This window comes from Arachis hypogaea, chromosome 1, assembly GCF_003086295.3.
Source record: "Arachis hypogaea cultivar Tifrunner chromosome 1, arahy.Tifrunner.gnm2.J5K5, whole genome shotgun sequence".
Lineage (NCBI taxonomy): Eukaryota > Viridiplantae > Streptophyta > Magnoliopsida > Fabales > Fabaceae > Arachis > Arachis hypogaea.
Window position 1 is genome coordinate 45964637 of NC_092036.1, and position 24769 is coordinate 45989405.

Below are 24769 nucleotides of genomic sequence, written 5' to 3' on the forward strand. Positions count from 1 at the left end.
ATGGTGGTGTGACTGTTGTTGTAATGTTAAAAGTGGTTAAGATAGGGAAGTTCAATATTTGAAAAAGAAGGGCGGTAGTTTTGTTGTTAACAGGGTTGAAGATAACAAACACTACAAGAAAGTCGTCGACTACTGTTAAATTTAGTGGTGGACTAAATAAGATGGTAAAAATTTCGTCAATAATTGTTTATCAGCGAGTTTTTTTGTCCACTGCTAATTACCGACGGATATAAATTTTTAATTGGTGAAATTTCAGAGCTTATTCCGACGGTAAATTTGACAGTAATATATTCTTTATTAATAATTAAACTAATACCTAACGACAAATTTAACCAACGGTAAACTTAAATTTTAATTTTTTTTTATTTTTAAACAAACAAAATTTAAAATTTTACAATTTTTACATAATAATTTGTCTATAATTTTTTATTAAAGGTTCACAAATAAATTCAAATATAAAAATTTATGACTAAAGAAGAAAAATAATAATCAATCCTGTAAAAAAAAGGTAACAAACTTAACAATTAACATTGATACATGAGATAGAATTTTACATATAATCAATTTAGATAGTTCAAAGCAAAGAAATAATTTTATATTACTAAACTTTTTCTAAAGCAATTAAAACTGTTAATCCTTATGTAAGCATGTTCAATTAACAAATATATGTGGTAATAGTTCGAAATAGCTCCTGACCAACAGTATCCCATATTTATAACTTTATGTGTTTGCCATCCAATTCAATGGTTCCCATCTTAAAATCAATGATGTCATATAGATTATTATAGTAAGTTCTTTTTTCCATCGATAGAAAAATACACATATACCTGTGTTCAATTGTTTACATTAACAGAGACTTAAACATGCAGGCAACTTAGTACAACAACAATGAATAAGTTTATACAATAAAAATACCGAATGAGCATTAGAAATTAAGTACTTTCGAAGCTTATTGAACCAAAATAAAAAAATTTATTCTAAGAAACCATATACTCAGTAGACAATATAATTATAAGGTAATAGCTATTCAAACATTTTAGATATAAAGGTGTGCAGAGACTAACTCAATAGTAGTGATAAAACTGGTTGTAAAAGAATCATCAAAAAATGGCAATAGCAGACAACTTTTTCCCACATTTAAAATAGCTTTCAGTTAAAAAACAAAAAGACTATGGCCAAAAGAGTTAAAATTAATAAATTTTTTTAATTTAGTAATTTAACAATATATTTTTATCCTATACTTTTAAACATTAATGATTAACTGTTGACCAAGAACAATAAATTGTGTCATGTCCTCTAGCATTCCTTAATCCTTATATACCTTCCATTTCATTCTAGTTCACATATCCTCCAGCTATATAAAAATTAATTTGCTTAAGACCCAAGTTATTATCCCAACTCTCTATCCCATTTCTTGTTCCGTCCGGTTAGCGTATATTCTGGTCTTGTACTATAAACGAGTCAGATGCTTAATGGCCAATCATTTTTGCTTTTTCAATATGGAGTCAAAAATTGACACAATATCAAATGTTTGATATATGTTGGTCTGGTCTGGTCTTTAGAATTTTGGGGGGAAATGTATATCGTATACACGATGTTTCTAAAATGAGTGAACCACTTATAATTTGATTTGATATGAAGTCTTGGTTTCAATTGAACAAGACTACTAGTTAAACCATGAATGCGTGATGACTCCTGTGTGAAAGTTAGACAACGAAATTCGGAAAAGTGTCAAACCAAACTGAAATTTGGTGCCACTCGTGTTCAATCAACTCGGGATTTCTACTTCCTTTCATTTAAATTTTAACTGTGAGAGTGATCCCCGTGTTCATTTAATTTGACAACTCATCTTCCCCATGAAAACCACTCTCCAAGTAGCTCATAGCCTAAAGTCTTATTAACCATAGGCTTATACTATCAATAATCCAAAGCCACAAAACAAAAACGTTCAAATTTTCACTCACGGGATTCCCCTTCCCATGCCCACTTTTTATTTTTCCCCCTCTCAAAGCAGTGGCTTCTATTTCCTATCCCTAACACAAAAGGCATCCACAAAATAGAAAAGGCATTATATTTCCTTTTGCTAACTTCTCGTGACATGTAGCGGAAAAAATGTTTGCATGCTTTTAAAATACAATTAAAGTACTAATTAAAAATATTTATGATGACTTATTTCTGTTGCTAATGATAAGAATGGAAGTTAAATAACAAAATGACTAAATAAAATTGAAATGAGTGATTATGAACATTTTTTTATTTTGCATTAAATGTTTTACGAATATTCAATAATTTCTTTCACGATACCACTTGTATAAAAACCAAACCACCCAACGTTCGTATATGATTCCAATTGAGCTTGTTTTTGCTATGTGCATGTATTACCACACCGCAAAAGAATGGAGAAGAAACCAATAGCTCTAGGCTCACAGCAAAACCATTTTGTGGACATTGATGAAGTCTTGCCGGAAGAAGAAGAAGGCGACGAAGAGAGGATGATAAAAACAGAGGAGAAAGCTGAGAAGAAGCAGCAGCTGATGAGCAACAAGGCTAAAGAATCAAGGAAACCCCATCACCGGAGTTTTAACCGGCAAGTCTCGCTGGAGACGGGGTTTTCGGTGCTGAACAGCGAGAAGAAAGCAAAAGAATACGAGAGGAAGGCTACTCTAACAAGAAGTGGCACTAGTTTGGGTGGTGCCAATGGGATTCATGGATTGGAAGCGAGGAAGAGGGACTTCAGCATATTCAAGACTAAGTCAACACTCAGCAAGCAGAATTCTTTGTTACCAACAAGGAATAAAGAAAAGGATCATCATCATCAATTGGAATCTCAGAAGAGTAATGCGTTTAGCGGGAATCAAGATTCTGTGAATGAAAGTGTTCCTGCTGGTAGATATTTTGATGCTCTTAGAGGACCTGAGTTGGATCAAGTCAAGGTCAGATATAATAATAGAATACACTTCATCCCCTAAACATTTTTTTTCACTAAAAGTCCACAAAATTAATTCCGTCCAACAGGTTCATCCTTCCGTCATTTTAAAAGGGATCATTGTTTTATAGTGATATTTTGTTGACTTCTTTTCCCAATTCTAATTACTGTGTGACAGGATTCAGAGGACATTCTTCTCCCCAAAGACGAGAAATGGCCCTTCCTCCTCCGGTTTCCGATCGGATGCTACGGTATCTGTCTTGGCCTGAGCAGCCAAGTGGTGCTCTGGCGGGCCCTCGCAACCTCGCCAGCCACCAAGTTCCTCCATATAACCCCAGCCATCAACTTTGGCCTGTGGCTCTTGGCAGTGGCAGTGTTAACAGCAGTTACGTTCACATACATTCTGAAATGCATATTCTACTTTGAAGCAGTGAAAAGAGAGTACTTCCACCCAGTCAGAGTCAACTTCTTCTTCGCCCCATGGGTCGTATGCATGTTCCTCGCCATAGGGGTGCCCCCTAAGCTAGCCCCACAAGGCACACTCCACCCTGCTATATGGTGCACCTTCATGGGTCCTTACTTTCTTCTTGAGCTCAAAATCTATGGACAGTGGCTCTCTGGTGGGAAAAGGCGTCTCTGCAAAGTTGCAAACCCATCATCTCACCTTTCTGTGGTTGGAAACTTCGTCGGAGCAATCTTGGCATCCAAGGTTGGTTGGAATGAGCCAGCCAAGTTCCTGTGGGCCGTCGGGTTTGCGCATTACCTGGTGGTGTTTGTGACGCTTTATCAGAGGCTGCCGACCAGCGAGGCGCTGCCCAAAGAGCTCCACCCTGTCTACTCCATGTTTATCGCAGCTCCTTCGGCCGCTAGCCTTGCTTGGGAGAATGTATATGGTGAATTTGATGGCTTATCAAGGACTTGCTATTTCATTGCATTGTTTCTCTATGTTTCCCTTGTTGTGCGGATCAATTTCTTCACTGGTTTCAGGTATATTCCATTCTTGTCAATGTTCTAAAACTTAGTGTGGCATGGCACTTCAAGAGTCTATATAACTGAGTGTCAATGATCATAGGTAGTTTTTCTAAGAAAAATCCTTCTAATTATTTCAAGTATCATAAATTATTCAGGTTAAGGATATCAATTTAGGGTAATATCATAAGAATGTTGTAGTACAGCTCTATCTTCCACTGTTAGGTGAATATCAAAGAAGCATTTTAGAATGGGGAAACCTAAATTATGACCATCATAGTCTTTGAGTTTTCTATTTTGAAAATTTAAATCAATAAGATGATTAAAGAACAATTTTTAAGTTATTTTGACTTCTATTTCAGTGATTTTCAAGGACTATCACTTGAAATATATGGTAGAATTTACCATGTAAGTTAAAATTATCATAAAATACTGTAAACTTGTAACTCATCCAATAATAAAGTATTGGTATAATTTATTTTTGATGTATCAATTAAGATTTATCACTTTATTATTATAAAATAAACTCTAACTTTCACTGTTCGTAAAATGATAAAAGTTCAAACGAAAGCACAAAAAATGAGTAATATCGATATTATTTTCAATATGAAATTACTCATATGCCCGTCTTTAGAAATGGACAGATTTTCAGTGGCGTGGTGGTCATATACATTTCCAATGACAACAGCATCAGTGGCAACCATAAAATATGCAGAACAGGTACCTTGCTTCATAAGTAAGGGACTTGCTCTTGGACTATCATTTATGTCATCAACAATGGTGTCTGTTCTTTTTGTATCCACACTTCTCCATGCATTCGTTTGGCACACCTTGTTCCCTAATGACCTTGCCATTGCAATAACTTATAAGAAGAGGCAAGGCAGGGAGAAGAAGCCTTTGAAGAAGGCCTATGACATAAAGCGTTGGACAAAGAAAGCTCTTACCATAAACAACAATTCAGTTACTGAGAACAAGGATGCAGCTCAAGAATGATGATTTCTATTGCCACACAATTATGTCGAATTAATCACAAATTTCTTTGTTTTAGAGGAAATTGTGCTCCAGAAAGCTATATCATTTAAACTATTTCCCAATGTAGAAAAATATACATATACTGATTGGCTCGGATATTTTGCCGGCCATTTCTTATCTAGTATATATGCTAGAATTGCTTTTATCAATGTCTCTTAAACCAGTTTTAGAAATATAATAATATTGATGAGAAAGCACAATTGATGACTGATACCAACAATTTACCGTCTCTGTTCATTTGTTATCTTTTCTCCTATTTTTATTTTGGAAGGCATAAGAGCAACTCCAATGAAAATGAAACTTGGTTCCTAATTCAAAGTAAAGGAAGAAGGCGAGGATGAGGCGGAGACTGTTCCGACAGGGCTTACAGGTTCCGGGTCAAGCAACATTGGCGGAGGGTTACGGCGCAACATCGGCGTTTCTCGACCCAGAAAACTCCTTTTCGTTCCAAAATAACGCTATTTTTATTGTTCAATCTGATTTTGAAATCTGTTTCATTGATTATTATTATTCTTGGTATTATTGTTGTTGGTAGTGGCGAATTGCAAGTGTGTGGTGAGTGTTTGGAAGGGTGTTGGCAGTGGGTGGGGAGCTGTGAAGTGTAAGGGATGGTTCTTTTTGTTGGGGGCGGGGGAGGTGGTGCTCGAGGTGGTAGCGATAATGGATCGGAGCGGCAGTGGGTGGTGGTTGGGGGCGTTAGTAATGGTAACGATGGAATATTAATTTTTAACCTTTTTAAAAAATTAGACAAACACTTTTAGATATTATAACAATTACTTAAAAATTAAGATAGAATTAAAAAAAATAGTTAGATAGACTATTTGATGAATGTTTTTTTTAATATTAGAACGTAATTGATGTAACTCACGAAAATGGCTAAAAAAATCGTGTTTTAACGTCATTGTGAGAATTTCTGACAAATTCCATAAAACGTCACTGCCGTTTTTTTTGTCAATTAAAGAAATAATAATTATGCAAAACATCACTGATGGATTATATATATAAACAAATTAAAAAATTCTTTTAATACAAAATGTCAGAAATTATTTTTTTTTATGGATGCAGGATTGGTGTATTGGCTGGATATTAGCCAAGAGGTATTACTGAAGTATGGAGCTCAAAGTCAACACGCCGGGAGGTAGTGCCTGAGCAGGTGGGCGACGTGGCGGCACTCTTTCAACACGTCGGGGCGTGGTGACTAAGCAAGTAAGTGACGTGGCGGCACTCTTTCAACACGCCAGGAGCGTGCTGACTCATCATGCAGGGGGCGTGGTACATAGAGTCCCGTGAAGCGCAACAAAATTTTGCAGAGTCCCAATGCGCTGCAGCACCACGCAGGGGGTGTGTTGCAGGCTGCCTGCATGCAGGGGACAGCTCCCCCCTCCCTTTTCGGGAACCAGCAAGCTCTCCTTCATGTATATATATACACTCTTCTTCTCCCATTGTTAACATCACATAGCTTACATAGCTGCAAAAGCAAAGAAATTAGAGAGAAGGAAAGAAGTGTGTCTCGGTGTATAGGTTTTAGTGAGGAGAGTGTAGTGAGTAGTAGTGAGTAGTAGTCAGTAGTAGTGAGTTAAAAGTTTATACAGGCAAAAAAAATTATTAGTTTAAGGGATAAAAAAATAGTACGTAATTATGCAGCGTCCGAAAAACATATTATTAACTATTTGGATCATCCTATTTATGTAAGTTGACAAATTTTAAATTTTTCTGTATTTAAAGATTATTTTTTATGTATTTATATTTTTATATATATATTTTGCAATGAGAATATCATTTTATGTATTTTATAAATATTTTAAGAATATATCAATAGTTTTTATAAAATAAACGTTAATAATAATAATATGTAATTTTTTAATAACTTTTGTTATTATGAATATATTGAAGAATTAAAAAAATATTTTGACTTTTTAAACATAAATATGTTGCTTATATTAATAAATAAATATTATAATAAATTAAATATGTAAAATGTATAAAATATATTGTTATTAAAAAATTGAAAAAATAAATATTTTGATAAATAAAGATTATTAAATAATACGTGATAAATGTTATTAAATATTGTTTTTGCATAAATTTTTTTTTGTAAGGATTAAATGTTTTATTCGATAAATAAATAAAGAATTTAAATTTTTAATAAATAAATAAATAAATAGATAATCTATGTTAAATATTTTAATAAATAAGATATTAAAATAAAATAATATGTAAATGTTTATTAAAATATTTATAAGGATTATTATTTAATTAATGTAACATATATCTTTGTTGATGCAGTCTAATAGGAATTTGTTGGTGTGTAAACTGGATCCACCATAGAGTTGGAATCCGATGGTAGAGAACTATTTACATGCCACGAAATTCTACCACGTCTCTAGGATTGGAGTCATAAGAGGATTTCACCACATGTTAGCTGCTCTGGTTGAAAGGTGGAGGCCAGAAACCCACACCTTTGTATTGCTGATCGGTGAGGTTACAGTGACATTAGAGGATGTCGCTCATATATTCGGCCTACCCATTGATGGAGAGCCTGTCAGTGGATGGACAGATAATAGTGGTGACTTCCTTCAAAGTCAGAATACTTCCATCAACCTGAACCAGGGGCTTGCAATACCTAAATGCTCTAATTCATGGATTGAAACTCCAAAATACACGATGAAGTATTTTTACACCTTGTGCCTCCTCATTCCCGTTGTAAAGTGGTCGTGTTTCTATTTGGACAACTAAACCAGACATCTTCTGCACCATGACCGAGAGCCACCATGGCAAGGCTTGGTAAGAATCCTCCCAACCACCGAAAACTTTGGCTATAGACTTCTGCTTTGCCAACCAAGCCTTTCGGTAACTGATGGTATAGTTGAACCTTGACTGGACTTCCGCAATTATAGATTTCACCTTGATGGACGGGTCTGTCTTGACCAATGGCCTTATAGCCTCAGCAACTGTATCCGAGTCCAACTTGGAATGATCTTGTGAAATCATTTCGATCGTGCACGTGTGCCTACCGTTGTATCTGCGTATCTCCCAACAACCTTTTTTTGTATCAAGCTGGCTCGGATAAGTCAATCACATCCACGCCCGTACATCTTGTATTTTGCATAAAACGTCTGTGGCTCAGACTCATACACATCATAGTAAACTTCTCTAGATATAGTGAAACTTCTAATTGCTGCGACGACCGACTTTCTAGAACTGTATTCCATTCCAATCCGGAATTCTCCGTCCTCAGGATCAGCAACGCCTACAGAAAGCCGAAATCATCGTTTATTCATTAATCCAAAGTATAAACTAACAAAAACTTATTATTTAGTCAATACGTACTTATGTTTGCATATTCCGAAAACTCGGGGGCATGCATGGCGTCGAGATCCAACTCACGCATAAAAGGTGGAATGTACATCGGTTGACTGCTCGATGGATGAACCACTACATTCTCTGCTGCTGCCTCAACTCCCACATCACCATCCTCATCTTCATCGCCGGCTTCATAAGTGGCTTCGAAGTCCTCTTCGCTGTCACTATTCTTTCCTTCGTACACTGCAACTCTATCATTATCTATATCTATATCATTTTGAACCGCTACTGCCTCTACAGTTTCAAACTCAACGTATAACTCAATCTGTGGGTGTCGTGTCTGAGTCTGCCGGTGAATTTAAAACATATTCTGCATACTCGATTCATCAGTGATCGACATGGTATCAAACTGTATTAGACCACCAAAAACTACAATCGGATTTTGGTACAGAATTCTGCTCACTCTCATCAACGTACCGTTCTCCATGCTTTTACAGAGGCCCTTCTGCAGCTTCATTAACGTCACTGTGCATAGAACCACAAACGAAAACGGATTCTGGTACACAAACCTCACTCCCTCATGAGTATTATGTATTATCTCACCGTTACGATACACCACCAAGTTTGCGGTGCCCTCCATCACACTAACAACAGCCTCAAAGAACACTCAAAACACACTCAAATCTTATTCAGTATGCAAAATACTATCGAGCTTCGCCTTATATAGAGGGGTGCATTTAACACACTCCCAACGTGCTGCCTGGCTCAGCCAATCACACTTTGACACGTGTTAGAACGCCTCTCACGTACTGCATACATGGACCAATCAACGTTCGCCATGTCAGCACGCCCCTGCGTGCTAACTCAACACGCCCCCACATGGTGTGCCTTTCGAGCCAACCAAGCTTTGCCACCTCAACACACTCCCTGCGTGCTGTCTTGTTGGCTCAACCACACAATGCTACCTGGCTTCCACGCCTCCCACGTGATTCAGGTAACATGCCTCCTGCGTGTTGTGCTTTCAACCTGACATGTCCATCTGTGTGTAATACACACAGTATCCCCATTTTCAGCCAATACACCATAATGTTTTCTATATCCAAATTATTCAGCCACAAAATATCGATGCCATTTTATTTTTATTTACATAAAAATTATTATTCATCGTGAAACGTCATTAACATTTGCGCCTTTTAAAAAAATTGAATCAGAACTATGGCAGAGTAAAACATAATAACCATAAAATATCAATGCATATCACCAAGTTGTTTATAATATAGAAAAAAATGAGTTTTATTTGAGGCCAAAAAATTTGATTATGGAAATATTTTTTTATGTTATTCTCAGGGAACATGGAATGTTAGACCAGGAGTGGTGGAGTCATCCTTCTCGCATTTGGCAATTTTTTTAATTTGTTTTTAAATTATTGAAAAGTATCTCGCATCAAGCGAAAATATTTTTTTTTTAGTTTTTTTAATTTGAAAGTGTATCTCGCTATTAGTGAGAAGGTATTTTTTAATTTTAAAAATTCATGTCACTAGCGAGAAGGAATTTTTTTTTTAAATAGAAAACACGATTGGGGAGAGATGATATGATATTTTCAAATATTCGTATAGTGCAAAAAACTTATTTTATCAGATTGAATTCACCGAGTCAATTTTTCATTTTATGTAAAATATTAATAATTAAATATTTTTCAAACAAAATCTTACTATTTTGTGAAGAAGATAATTAAAAAATTACTTTTTATATTTATATAAATAAGTTAACATCGCAGAAGCAAACCACATATTCATTGACTTTCTTTTACTTCTATGTTCTTAGTTGTGATTTCTCATAAAATATTAGAATGTGAGAATATTAGAGTTAAGAAGTTTTTTTAAGAAGTAATTGAAGCTAATGTGTGTCTCTTAGTATATTTTGATTTGTCAGATTATACCATATACAAATGAGAGTATAAAATTTATCTGTGCGAGTCCAGCATCTTTTATTATTCTTGCAGTCGTTTATAGAGCTACAAAGTGTATTATGCCAATATGATTTTTCAAAGAGAGATAGTAGTATTTTTATATAGGCAGCTCGTGTTAGTTTTCAATGGTGTAATATAGTTTCAAGTAATGAATGTTGTAAAATCCGCAAAATTAATAGATAATTAGTTAATAAATTAATTATTATTTAAAGAAATCAGAAACTTAAATTTTATAGTTTAATAAAGTAGAAAAAATTAAAATATAAATTTTGAAACTAATTTTAAAAAATTTGGCCTAAAATTAGGCCGAACGGACCGAATCGAGCGAACCGGACCTATAATGGGCCCAAGGCCCAACCAATTCTCATTTAATGAAGAGAGCTCAGCTCTTCTTCCTTGTTTTCAAAACAAAAACACGCTGAACTCCATGAAAGGGAAGGGGCAAGAACTCAAAAACCTAACCTCACCCTCAATCTCACATATCTTTTGATCTGGAGCTCCGATTGACGAGTCGTCAGCAGCCACCTGTTCATCTCAGAATTCTCGAAACCCATATAACAAATTTGTTGGTAAGCCTCATTTTCGAAATTATTGAGCTTTAGTGTTGAGATTTTGTGTAATTTCAGTGTTTAGGATCAAATTAACTTTTTGGACTTGCTGGGTCTTATCCCAAACTTCCATGGATAAGATGAGGAACATTTAATCCTTGTCAAGTTATCTAATTAGTGAAATCTATGGTAATTTTATTGTTATTTTGTGAAATTAGATTGAATTGTGTATTTTTGAAAACAGATTGTTGGTATTGGAGACTTGAAGTTGGCTTTGGGGGCTGAAAAATCTATTTGGTGAGGTCTTAGAGCCTTGGACTATTGAGAAACAGTGATAATTGTGATGTTCTGGGCTTTAAGAAAAATCGGCCAAGTTATGGTTTCCATTTCTCATAGATAACTTATAATGTTTCGTGAAAACTTAGGTTAGTTGATCATAAGATAGGATTAGTTTGTTGATGTTGTTGATGATTGATATTTGTAGTATTTATGAGGCTTGGTGATTTTGAGGTTGATAATTATTGATATGTGTGGTTGTGGATTAGTGACTTATGTTAGAGTTTGTCGAGTGAATTGTTGAAATATTTGATGAGTTATTAAGGGTGATTGTATTGAGTAATGAGGTTGATGGGAATGTGTGACATATTGATGATGATAGTGAAGTATGCATGAATGATTGATGATGATTGCGTTGAACGATAAAGTTGAAGAGATTGTGCGATGAATTATGATGATAATATCTGAGAGATCTTACAAGTATCAATGAGAGTTATAAATTGATGTGTATGATGGTTGTGAGCATTGAGGTTGTGTTAGCCGAGAAATAATGTGATTTGTGTTGAGATTTTGGTTAAATTGAGAATTGGTAATTTTGATGAAAAACATGATTTTTGACCAACTTCGGCGAGGCATAACTCGACTTCTGGACCCTCAATTTTAGCCAAACTTGTTTTAAATGAAAATTGGTTCCATGAAATTTATGCCATTCGAAGAATGGATGAAAAATATTTTAAAACAAAAAAAATTATGTGCGTCCGAAGTTAGGTGAGCAAAATAGGAAATTTTGGACTTAGTAGCTTTTTGCCTCTGCTGCTAAGCTCGCGTACATGGACACTCATTTACACGGCCGATGGCCTCTGTCCAGAGCCTCCATGTACGTGGCAGAGTAGTGTGTACGCGGGATGGAAAATTTTTCCAAGTCGCGTATGCGGCCATATGGATGCGTATGCGGCCATATGGATGCGTATGCGGACCTATACGTGAAAATTAAGAATTCTCACGTAAGACTACCGGCAAGTATACCAGGTCGCATCAAGTAGTAAAATTCACCGGAGTGAGGTCGATCCCACAGGGATTGGAGGATTAAGCAACTTTAGTTAAATGGTATTTTAGTTAGGAAAATATTGTTTTGATTTCATGAGATTTAAATGCTTGAAAGAAATTGCAAAGAATTAAATGACAAGAAATTTAAAGAACTAAAGTAGGGAAAAAACTTAAAGTGCAAAAAATTAAAGGCTGAAGATTAAATAACGAAAGCTTAAATTGCAAGAAACTTAAATAACGTCAAAACTAAATTGCAAGAAAGTAAGAGTGCAGAATTGTAAAGAGCAGGAAAGTAAATTGCAAGTAATTGAGAGCAGAATGTAAATGACAAGAATGTTAAATTGCTAAAAGATAAAAGGGAATTGGGTAGTGGGTACTCAAAATAACTAAAGAGAAATAGACATGAGAATTGATGGAAGAGATCACTAGGGATCGGAGATGTAAATTCTCATGAATCAATGCTGCTCAATTCTTTCTCAATTATGTAGGATAGATCTATGTCGGATTGTGAATAATCGAGTCCCAATCTCTTGGTGACTCCATTTCTCTTAACACAATCAATTGCCACTCTCGTGATCTAATTGATCACTAAAAGAGATGAAGTTCAATAACAAATCCTCAATGCCACACAACTCTCAGGAACTCAACCAAGGGTGGTTACATCTCACATACCAACCCAAAGTATATCAATCAAGAGAATTATGAAAGGATGAACTCTAAATCAAGCTATGTGACTCCTTTCTCAAGTTCATCACATAATTTGATGAGCAGATAATTTATACGCTTTTTGGCATTGTTTTTAGATAATTTTTAGTAGGATCTAGCTACTTTTTAGTATATTTTTATTAGTTTTTAAGCAAAATTCACATTTCTGGACTTTACTATGAGTTTGTGTATTTTTCTGTGATTTCAGGTATTTTCTGGCTGAAATTGAGGGACCTGAGCAAAAATCTGATTCAGAGGCTGAAAAAGGACGGCTGATGCTGTTGGATTCTGACCTCCCTGCACTCGAAATGGATTTTTTGGAGCTACAGAAACCCAAATGGCGCGCTCTTAACTGCGTTGTAAAGTAGACATCCAGGGCTTTCCAGAAATATATAATAGTCCATACTTTTCTAGAGTTTTGACGATGCAAACTGGCGTTCAAACGCCAACTTCCTGCCCTATTCTGGCATTAAACGCCAGAAACAGGATTGAAGCTGCAGTTAAACACCCAAACTGGCATAAAAATTGGCGTTTAACTCCAAGAAAAGTCTCTACACATGAAATCTTCAATGCTTAGCCCAAGCACACACCAAGTGGGCCCGAAAGTGGATTTCTGCATCATTTACTTATTTCTGTAACCCTAGTAACTAGTTTAATATAAATATGACTTTTTACTATTGTACTCACATCTTTGGAAAAATTATTGGATTATCTTTAGAACATCTTTGGAACGTTTTTCCTTAGAATTGGAGGCTGGCCATTCTGCCATGCCTGGACCTTCATCACTTATGTATTTTAAACGGTGGAGTTTCTACACACCATAGATTAAGGTGTGGAGCTCTGCTGTTCCTCGAGTATTAATGCAAAGTACTATTGTTCTTCTATTCAATTCAAGCTTATTCTTATTCTAAGATATTCATTCACACACAAGAACATGATGAATGTGATGATCAAGTGACACTCATCACCATTCTCACCTATGAACGCGTGTCAGACAACCACTTCCATTCTACCTGAAAACAAGCTTGAATGTATATCTCTTGGATTCCTGGTTCACGATGCATGGTTGCCTCTCCTGACAACAGAGCCTTTCATTTTGTGAGATCAGAGTCTTCGTGGAGTAAGCTAGAATCAATTGGCAGCATTCTTGAGATTCGGAAAGTCTAAACCTTGTCTGTGGTATTCCAAGTAGGATCTGGGATGGGATGACTGTGACGAGCTTCAAACTTGCGGGTGTTGGGCACAGTGACAGTGTGAAAAAGGATTAATGGATCTTATTCCGACATGATCGAGAACTGACAGATGATTAGCTATGCGGGAAACTGTAGAGGACCATTTTCACTGAGAGGAAGGGAGGTAGCCACTGACAACGGTGATGCCCGAATATATAGCTTGCCATGGAAAAGAGTATGAATGATTGAATGAAGACAGTAGGAAATCAGAGATTCAGAAGGAATAACACATCTCCATACGCTTATCTGAAATTCCTTCCAATGAATTACATAAGTATCTCTATCTTTATTTTATGTTTATTTAAATTTTAATTTTCAAAACTCTATAACCATTTGAATCCGCTTGACTGAGATTTACAAGATGACCATAGCTTGCTTCAAGCTGACAATCTCCGTGGGATCGACTCTTACTTACGTAAGGTTTATTACTTGGACGACCCAGTGCACTTGCTGGTTAGTTGTGCGAAGTTGTGAAAAAGAGTTGAGATTACAATTGTGCGTACCAAGTTGTTGGTGCCATTGAGATCACAATTTCGTGCACCAAGTTTATGGCGCCGTTGCTGGGGATTGTTCGAGTTTGGACAACTGACGGTTCATCTTGTTGCTTAGATTAGGTAATTTTCTTCTTGTTTCAACCTTTATTTTATTTTCAAAAAAAAGTTTTCAAAAAACTTTTCAAAAATTTTTTCTTTGTTTTCGTTTTTCCAAAACGTTATTTTCAAAAAATCCAAAAAATTTAATAAAATTATAAAAACAAAATAAAATTTGTGTTTCTTAATTGAGTCTAGTGTCAAATTTTAAGTTTGGTGTCAATTGCATGTTTTTATTTTTGTTGCATTTGTCAAAAATTCATGCATTGCATTCTTCATAATCTTCAAGTTATTTTTAATGAGTCTCCTTATTTGATCTTCGTATTTTCTTGTTTTGTGTCTTTTGTTGTTTTTCATATGCATTTTTTTGAATTCATAGTGTCTAAACATGAAAATCTCTAAGTTTGGTGTCTTGCATGTTTTTCTTTTCTTGAAAGTTTTTCAAAAATAAGTTCTTGATGTTCATCAGGATTTTCAAAGTGTTCTTGGTGTTTATCTTGACATTCATAGTGTTCTTGCATGCATCATTTGTTTTAATCCAAAATTTTTATGTGTTGAGTCATTTTGTGGTTTTTCTCTTTCCTCATTAAATTCAAAAAAAAAAAAATAAAAAATATCTTTTTCTTATTTCACTCATAAATTTCGAAATCTTTGGGTTAACTTAGTAAAATTTTTTTAAAATAAGTTGTTTCTTGTTAGTCAAGTCAAGATTTCAATTTCAAAAATCCTATCTTTTCAAAACTTTTTCAAAAATCAAACCTTTTTCATCTTTTCTTTCATGTTTTTTGAAAATTTTAAAAATTATTTTTCAAAATCTTTTTCTTAATTTCATTTCAAATTTTCAAAAACTTTACTAACAATTAATGTGATTGATTCAAAAATTTCAAGTTTGTTACTTTCTTGTTAATAAAGGTTTAACTTTTAAATTCTAGAATCATATCTTTTAGTTTCTTGTTAGTCAAGTCATTAACTTTAATTTTCAAAATCAAATCTTTCTAAATTTCTTTTTCAAATCTTTTTCAAAATAAATTTCAATCATATCTTTTCAATCATATCTTTTGAAACATTTTTTTCAAATCATATCTTTTTCAAAATCAATTTCAAAATATTTTCTAACTTCTTATCTTTCCAAAATTGATTTTCAAATCTTTTTTAATTAACTACTTAACTTTTTTTTATTTTAAAATTCTTATCTTTTTCAAAATCACCTAACTACTTTTCTCTCTCTAATTTTCGAAAATCATTAACTTCTTTTTCAAAATTCTTTTTAATTAACTAATTGTTTTAAATTTTAATTTTATTCTATTTCTTCTCTTAATTTTTGAATTCTAACAAAATTTTAAAATAAAAACAAAAATATTTTCCTTTTCCTTTTAATTATTTTCGAAAACTCTCTCTCTCATCTTCTTCTATTTATTTATTTAATCACTAACACTCTTCTCTTCTTCTTATAATTCGAACCCTCTCCCCCTCTCTGTGTTCGAATTCTTTATCTCTTTTCTTTACATCATTCTTCTATTCTTTTCTTCTTCTACTCACATAAAGGAATCTCTATACTGTGACATAGAGGATTCCTCTTCCTTTTCTGTCCTCTTCTTTTTCATATGAGCAGGAGCAAGGACAAAGACATTCTTGTTGAAGCTGACCCTGAACCTAAAAGGACTCTAAGAAGAAGCTAAAGCATAACAATCCAGAGAAAACCTTATAGAGAATCTCGAAAAAGAAGTAATGGCCGAACCCAACAACAATGCAAGGAGGATGCTTGGTGACTTCACTGCACCAAATTCCAACTTCCATGGAAGAAGCATCTCAATCCTTGCTATTAGAGCAAACAATTTTGAGCTTAAGACACAATTAGTTTCTCTGAAGCAACAGAATTGCAAGTTCTATGGACTTCCATCAGAAGATCCTTTTCAGTTCTTAACTGAATTCTTACAGATCTGTGATACTGTTAAGACCAATGGAGTTGATCCTGAGGTATATAAGCTTATGCTTTTCTCTTTTGCCATAAGAGACAGAGCTAGAACATGGTTGGACTCTCAACTTAGAGATAGCCTGAACTCTTGGGATAAGCTGGTCACAGTTTTCTTAGCCAAATTCTTTTCTCTTCAAAAGCTGAGCAAACTTAGAGTGGATGTTCAAACCTTCAGACAGAAAGAAGGTGAATCCCTCTATGAAGCTTGGGAAAGATACAAGCAACTGACCAAAAAGTGTCCTTCTGACATGCTCTCAGAATGGACCATCATGGATATATTCTATAACGGTCTGTCTGAATTGTCAAAGATGTCATTGGACCATTCTGCAGGTGGATCTATTCACCTGAAGAAAACGCCTGCAGAAGCTCAGGAACTCATTAAAATGGTTGCAAATAACCAGTTCATGTACACGTCTAAGAGGAATCCTATGAGTAATGGGACGCCTCAGAGGAAGGGAGTTCTTGAAATTGATGCTCTGAATGCCATATTAGCTCAGAACAAAATATTGACTCAGCAAGTCAATATGATTTCTCAGAGTCTGAATGGATTGCAAGCTGCATCCAACAATACTAAAGAAGCATCTTCTGAAGAAGAAGCTTATGATCCTGAGAACTTTGCAATGGTAGAGGTGAATTACATGGGTGAAGCCTATGGAAACACCTATAATCCCTCATGGAGAAATCATCCAAATTTCTCATGGAAGGATCAACAAAAGCCTCAACAAGGCTTTAATAATGGTAGAAGAAACAGGTTTAGCAATAACAAGCCTTTTCCATCATCTTCTTCGCAACAGACAAAGAACTCTGGGCAGAGCCCCTCTAGTTTAGCAAACATAGTCTCTGATCTATCTAAAGCCACTCTCAGTTTCATGAATGAAACAAGGTCCTCCATTAGAAATTTGGAGGTGTGCCAGCTGAGTAAAAGAGTCACTGAAACTTCTCCTAGTACTCTCCCAAGCAATACAAAAGAGAATCCAAAATGAGAGTGCAAGGCCATAACCTTACTTGGTGTGGCCGAACCTAGAGAGGAAAAGGAGAACGTGAATCCCAGTGAGGAAGACCTCATGGGACGTCCTTTGGACAAAAAGGAGTTCCCAATTGAGGAACCTAAGGAATCTGAGGCTCATCTAGAGACTATAGAGATTCCATTGAACCTACTTCTGCCATTCATGAGCTCTGATGACTATTCCTCCTCTGAAGAGGATGAAGATATTACTGAAGGGCAAGTTGCCCAGTATTTAGGAGCAATCATGAAGCTGAATGCCAAGCTATTTAGTAATGAGACTTGGGAGGATGAACCTCCATTGCTCATGAATGAACTGAATACCTGGGTTCAGCACACTTTACCTCAAAAGAAACAAGATCTTGGTAAATTCTTAATACCATGTACCATAGGCACCATGACCTTTGAGAAGGCTCTGTGTGATCTAGGGTCAGGTATTAAACTCATGTCATTCTCTGTAATGGAGAAACTAGGAATCTTTGAGGTACAAGCTACAAGAATCTCACTAGAGATGGCAGACAAATTAATGAAACATGCTTATGGACTAGTAGAGGACGTGCTAGTGAAGGTTGAAGGCCTTTATATCCCTGCGGATTTCATAATCCTAGACACTGGAAAAGATGAGGATGAATCCATCATCCTTGGCAGACCTTTCCTAGCCACAGCAAGAGCTGTGATTGATGTTGACAGAGGAGAGTTGGTCTTTCAATTGAATGAGGACTACCTTGTATTCAAGACTCAAGGTTCTCCTTCTGTACACATGGAAAAGAAGCATGAAAAGCTTCTCTCAATACAGAGTCAAACAAAGCCCCCACATTCAAACTCTAAGTTTGGTGTTGGGAGGCCATAGCCAAACTCTAAGTTTGGCATTGAGAGGCCACAACCAAACTCTAAGTTTGGTGTTGGGAGGCCCCAACCATGCTCTGAATATCTGTGAGGCTCCATGAGAGCCCACTGTCAAGCTATTGACATTAAAGAAGCGCTTATTGGGAGGCAACCCAATTTTTATTTATCTATGTTATTTTATGTTTTCTTTAGGTTGATGATCATGTGGAGTCACAAAAACAACTGTAAAAATCAAAGCAAATTCAAAAACATCATTAAAAATAGCACACCCTGGAGGTTAAACTTACTGGCATTTAAACGCCAGTAAGGGTAGCAGGATGGGCGTTAAATGCCCAGTCTGGCACCATTCTGGGCGTTTAACGCCAGAAATGGGCACCAGACTGGCGTTTAACGCTAGAACAGAGCACCAAAGTGGCATTAAATGCCAGAAACAAGCAACAGCTTGGCGTTAAACGCCAGAAAAGGTATAAAAGATGGCGTTTAACACCAGAAATAGGCAGCAGTCTGGCGTTAAATGCCAGAATTGCACTCTAAGGGCATTTTTGCACACCTAAATGGAGCAGGGATAAGAAGTCCTTGACCCCTCAAGATTTGTGGACCCCACAGGATCCTCACCTACCACACCTCTCTCTCTCCCCCTCACACATCTCTACAACACTCTACCCAAAACACCACTCACCTATCAAATCCTATTCTCTTCCCTATATTCTCTTCACCAATCACCTCCATCCCTCTTCCCCAAAAACCCCACCTACCTCACTTTTCAAATTCAAACACTTTTCCCTCCCAAACCCACCCAATTCCATTCGGCCACTCTTCCTCTCTTTCCCTATAAATACCCCTCTTCACTCCTTCATTTTCACACAAACCCTCTCCTACCCCCTTGGCTGAACCTATCTCTCCCTCCATCTCCTCCATTTTCTTCTTCTTCCCCTTCTTTCTTTCTTCTTTTGCTCGAGGACAAGCAAACCTTTTAAATTTGGTGTGGTAAAAATATTGCTTTTTATTTTTTCATAACCATTTATGGCACCTAAGGCCGGAGAAACCTCTAGAAAGAGGAAAGGAAAGGCAAAAGTTTCCACCTCCGAGTCATGGAAGATGGAGATATTCATCTCAAAGGTCCATCAAGACCACTTCTATGAAGTTGTGGCCAAGAAGAAGGTGATCCCTGAGGTCCCTTTCATGCTCAAGAAGAATGAGTATCTGAGATCCGACATGAGATCCGAAGAAGAGGTTGGGAAGTTCTCACCAACCCCATTCAACAAGTCAGAATCTTAATGGTTTAAGAGTTATATGCAAATGCATGGATCACTAGGAACCATGATCAAAGTATGAACCCGAATCCAAAGAATTAGCTTACAATGGTTCGGGGGAAATACTTAGATTTCAGTCCGGAAAATGTAAGATTGGCATCAACTTGTCAATGATGCAAGAAAATGCATGCCCCTACACTAGAAGGATCAACTTTGATCAAAGGTTAGACCAAGTCCTCATGGACATATGTGTGGAAGGAGCTCAATAGAAAAGAGACTTAAGAGGCAAGCCGGTTCAATTGAGAAGACCGAATCTTAAGCCTGTGGCTAGAGGATGGTTGGAGTTCATCCAACGCTCTATCATTCCTACTAACAACCGATCAGAAGTAACTGTGGATCAGACCATCATGATCCATAGTATCATGATTGGGGAGGAAGTGGAAGTTCATGAGATCATACCTCTATAACTCTATAAGGTGGCTGACAAGTCCTCCACTTTGGCAAGGTTAGCCTTTCCTCATCTCATTTGTCACCTATGCAGTTTAGCTAGAATTGTTATAGAGAAAGACATTCTTATTGAAGAGGACAAGCCCATCACTAAGAAAAGGATGGAGCAAACAAGAGAGCCCACTCATGGACCTCAACAAGAGCATGAGGAAATTCCTCATCAAGAAATCCCTGAGATGCCTCAAGGGATGCATTTTCCTCCACACAACTATTGGGAGCAACTCAACACCTCTTTGGAAGGCTTGAGTTACAACATGGACCAACTAAGGGTGGAGCACCAAGAGCACTCCATCATTCTCCATGAGATTAGAGAAGATCAAAGAGCTATGAGGGAGGAGCAACAAAGGCAAGAAAGAGACATAGAGGAGCTCAGGCGTTCCATTGGATCTTCAAGAGGAAGAACTAGCCGCCATCACTAAGGTGGACCCGTTCTTTGATTTCCTTGTTCTTATTTTTCTGTTTTTTGAATTTGAGGCTTTATGTGTTATCTATGTTTGTGTCTTCACTACATGATCATTAGTGTCTAGTGTCTATGTCTTAAAGCTATGAATAATTCCATGAATCCTTCACCTCTCTTAAATGAAAAATGTGCCTAATTACAAAAGAAAAAGAAGTACTTGGATTTCAAATTTTATCTTGAAATTAGTTTAATTATTTTGATGTGGTGGCAATACTTTTTGTTTTCTGAATGAATGCTTGAACAGTGCATATTTTTTATAGTGAATTTTATGAATGTTAAATTTGTTGGCTCTTGAAAGAATGATGAACAAAGATAAATGTTATTGATGATCTGAAAAATCATGAAATTGATTCTTGAAGCAAGAAAAAGCAGTGAAAAAAGAGAGAAAAAAATGGCAAAAAAAAGAGAAAAAGAAAGAAAAAAAGCAAGTAGAAAAAACCAATAGCCCTTTAAACCAAAAGGCAAGGGTAAAGAGGATCCAAGGCTTTGAGCATTAATGGAGAGGAGGGCCCAAAGGAATAAAATCCTGGCATAAGTGGCTAAATCAAGTTGTCTCTAACCATGTGCTTGTGGCATGAAGGTCCAAGTGAAAAGCTTGAGACTGAGTGGTTAAAGTCATGATCCAAAGCAAAAAGAGTGTGCTTAAGAACTCTGGACACCTTTCATTGGAAACTTTAGCAAAGCTAAGTCACAATATGAAAAGGTTCACCCAGTTATGTGTCTGTGACATTTATGTATCCAGTGGTAATACTGGAAAACAAAGTGCTTAGGGCCACGGCCAAGACTCATAAAGTAGCTGTGTTCAAGAATCAACATACTGAAATAGGAGAATCAATAACACTATCCAAAATTCTGAGTTCCTATAGATGCCAATCATTCTGAATTTCAAAGGATAAAGTGAGATGCCAAAATTGTTCAGAAGCAAAAAGCTACTAGCCCCGCTCATCCAATTAGGAATAAGTTTCATTGATTTTGTGAGATGCATTGTATATTCTCTTCTTTTTATCCTATTTCTTTTCAGCTGCTTGGGGACAAGCAACAATTTAAGTTTGGTGTTGTGATGAGCGGATAATTTATACGCTTTTTGGCATTGTTTTTAAATAGTTTTTAGTAGGATCTAGCTACTTTTTAGTATATTTTTATTAGTCTTTAAGAAAAATTCACATTTCTGGAATTTACTATGATTTTGTGTGTTTTTCTATGATTTCAGGTATTTTCTGGCTGAAATTGAGGGACCTGAGCAAAAATTTGATTTAGAGGCTGAAAAAGGACTGCTGATGTTATTGGATTCTGACCTCCCTGCACTCGAAATTGATTTTTTGGAGCTACAAAAACGCAAATGGCGCAATCTTAACTGCATTGGAAAGTAGATATCTAGGGCTTTCCAGCAATATATAATAATTCATACTTTGCTCGAGTTTTGATGATGCAAACTGGCGTTCAAACGCCAACTTCCTGCCCTATTCTGGCGTTAAACGCCAGGAACAGGATAGAAGCTGCAGTTAAACGCCCAAACTGGCATAAAAACTAGCGTTTAACTCCATGAAAAGTCTCTACATATGAAAGCTTCAATGCTCAGTCCAAGCACACACCAAGTGGGCCCGGAAGTGGATTTCTGCATCATTTACTTATTTTTGTAACCCTAGTAACTAGTTTAGTATAAATAGGACTTTTTACTATTGTACTCACATCTTTGGAAAAATTATTGGATTATCTTTAGAACATCTTTGGAACATTTTTCCTTAGACTTGGAGGCTGGCCATTCGGCCAAGTCTGGACCTTCATCACTTATGTATTTTCAACAGTGGACTTTCTACACACCATAGATTAAGGTGTGGAGCTCTGCTGTTCCTCGAGTATTAATGCAAAGTACTATTGTTCTTCTATTCAATTCAAGTTTATTCTTATTCTAAGATATTCATTCGCACACAAGAACATGATGAATGTGATGATCAAGTGACACTCATCACCATTCTCACCTATGAACGCGTGTCTGACAACCACTTCCATTCTACCTGAAAACAAGCTTGAATGTATATCTCTTGGATTCCTAGTTCACGACACATGGTTGCCTCTCCTGACAATAGAGCCTTCCATTCTGTGAGATCAGAGTCTTCGTGGTATAAGTGATGAGCGGATATTTTATACGCTTTTTGGGGGTAATTTCATGTAGATTTTAGCATGTTTTAATTAGTTTTCAGTAGAATAATATTAGTTTTTAGGCAAAAATCATATTTCTGGACTTTACTATGAGCTTGTGTGTTTTTCTGTGATTTCAGGTATTTTCTGGCTGAAATTGAGGGAGCTGAGCAAAAATCTGAGTTAGGCTGAAAAAGGACTGCTGATGCTGTTAGATCCTGACCTCCCTGCACTCGAAATGGATTTTCTGGAGCTACAGGAGTCCAATTGGCGCGCTCTCAACGGCGTTGGAAAGTAGACATCCAGGGCTTTCCAGCAATATATAATAGTCCATACTTTGCGCGAAGATAGACGACGTAACTTGGCGTTGAACGCCAAGTACACGCTGCTGTCTGGAGTTAAACGCCAGAAATACGTCATGATCCGGAGTTGAACGCCCAAAACACGTCATAACTTGGAGTTCAACTCCAAGAAAGGACTCAACTCGTGGATAGCTCTAGTCCCAGCCCCAGCACACACCAAGTGGGCCCCAGAAGTGGATTTCTGCACCAATTATCTTAGTTTACTCATTTTTTGTAAACCTAGGTTACTAGTTTACTATTTAAACAACTTTTAGAGACTTATCTTGGACCGGATGACATTTTCAGATCTGAATTACATACTTTTTGACGGCATGAGTCTCTAAACTCCATTGTTGGGGGTGAGGAGCTCTGCAGCGTCTCGATGATTTAATACAATTCCTTTGTTTTCCATTCAAACACGCTTGTTCTTATCTAAGATGTTCATTCGCGCTTAATTATGGAGAAGGTGATGATCCATGACACTCATCACCTTCCTCAATCCATGAATGTGTGCCTGACAACCACCTCCGTTCTACATCAGATTGAATGAGTATCTCTTAGATTCCTTAATCAGAATCTTCGTGGTATAAGCTGGATTGATGGCAGCATTCATGAGAATCCGGAAGGTCTAAACCTTGTCTGTGGTATTCCGAGTAGGATTCTGGGATTGAATGACTGTGACGAGCTTCAAACTCCTGAAGGCTGGGCGTTAGTGACAAACGCAAAAGAATCAATGGATTCTACTCCAACCTGATTGAGAACCGACAGATGATTAGCCGTGCTGTGACAGAGCATAGGAACATTTTCACTGAGAGGATGGGAAGTAGCCACTGACAACGGTGACACCCTACATAGAGCTTGCCATGGAAGGAGCCTTGCGTGTGTTGAAGGATTTCAAGGAAGAGTTGAAGTCAGAGGACAAAGCATCTCCAAAACTCCAACATATTTCTCATAACTGCACACTAAGTAACGCTTTGATTCTCTCTTATTTTTCTTACAATTTTAAATACTTTGACTTCTTAAAATTAAATCCAAATAACTTCATTGGCCTCCTGACTAAGATTAATAAAATAAACATTGATTGCTTCAAACCAATAATCTCCGTGGGATCGACCCTTACTCACGTAAGGTATTACTTGGACGACCCAGTGCACTTGCTGGTTAGTTGTGCGAATCACAAATTCGTGCACCAAGTTTTTGGCGCCGTTGCCGGGGATTGTTGAGTTTGAACAATTGAAGGCTTATTTTATTTCTTAGATTAGGAATAATTTATTTTTGTTGTTATAGAGTCATCAAATTTTGGTAGGATAGTCTCTTTTCAAAAATTTCTTTTCAAAAATATTATTTTTCTTAATTAACTGTTAATTTTTCGTGAGTTTAGTGTCTTATTCTAAGTTTGGTGTTAATTGCATATTTTATATCTTCTTTAAAAATCTCGTGTTAGTGTTCTTGGTTCTTCCTTGATTTTTAAGTTGTTCTTGATAATTGGTTATCCCCTTTGGAACCTTTTTCAAAAATAATTTTTCTTGGATTTAATCTTGTGCCAAACTTTAAGTTTGGTGTTTTCTTGTTAATCTCTTTATAATTTTCGAAAATTTTATTAAAGTCTTCTAAAAATTTTAAGTTTGGTGTTCTTCCTTTTGTTCGT

The 24769-nt window shown here is 36.3% G+C and overlaps 1 protein-coding gene across 2 annotated transcripts; it reads left to right on the forward strand.

The window, feature by feature from the left end:
- The first annotated feature begins 1345 nt into the window (after nt 1-1345).
- On the forward strand, nt 1346-5147 carry LOC112803402 (guard cell S-type anion channel SLAC1). Of its 2 annotated transcripts, none has more exons than XM_025846901.3 (3): nt 1346-2933; nt 3105-3913; nt 4540-5147. In XM_025846901.3, exons 1-3 carry the CDS (start codon nt 2397-2399, stop codon nt 4886-4888), a joined length of 1695 nt encoding a protein of 564 aa, XP_025702686.1. In that variant the 5' UTR covers nt 1346-2396; the 3' UTR covers nt 4889-5147. The 2 variants fall into 2 exon arrangements, with proteins under 2 accessions (XP_025702686.1, XP_072054280.1); XM_072198179.1 differs by having other exon boundaries at nt 1570-2933; nt 4530-5147.
- Nucleotides 5148-24769: the final 19622 nt, after the last annotated feature.

What these genes read in the sequence shown, in the direction of transcription:
- LOC112803402 (XM_025846901.3), top strand. Translation starts at nt 2,397, where the DNA reads ATGGAGAAGAAACCAATAGCTCTAGGCTCACAGCAAAACCATTTTGTG. An exon ending in CTGAGTTGGATCAAGTCAAG is followed by an intron (nt 2,934 to 3,104) that starts GTCAGATATAAT and finishes ACTGTGTGACAG; the next exon opens with GATTCAGAGGACATTCTTCT. An exon ending in AATTTCTTCACTGGTTTCAG is followed by an intron (nt 3,914 to 4,539) that starts GTATATTCCATT and finishes AGAAATGGACAG; the next exon opens with ATTTTCAGTGGCGTGGTGGT.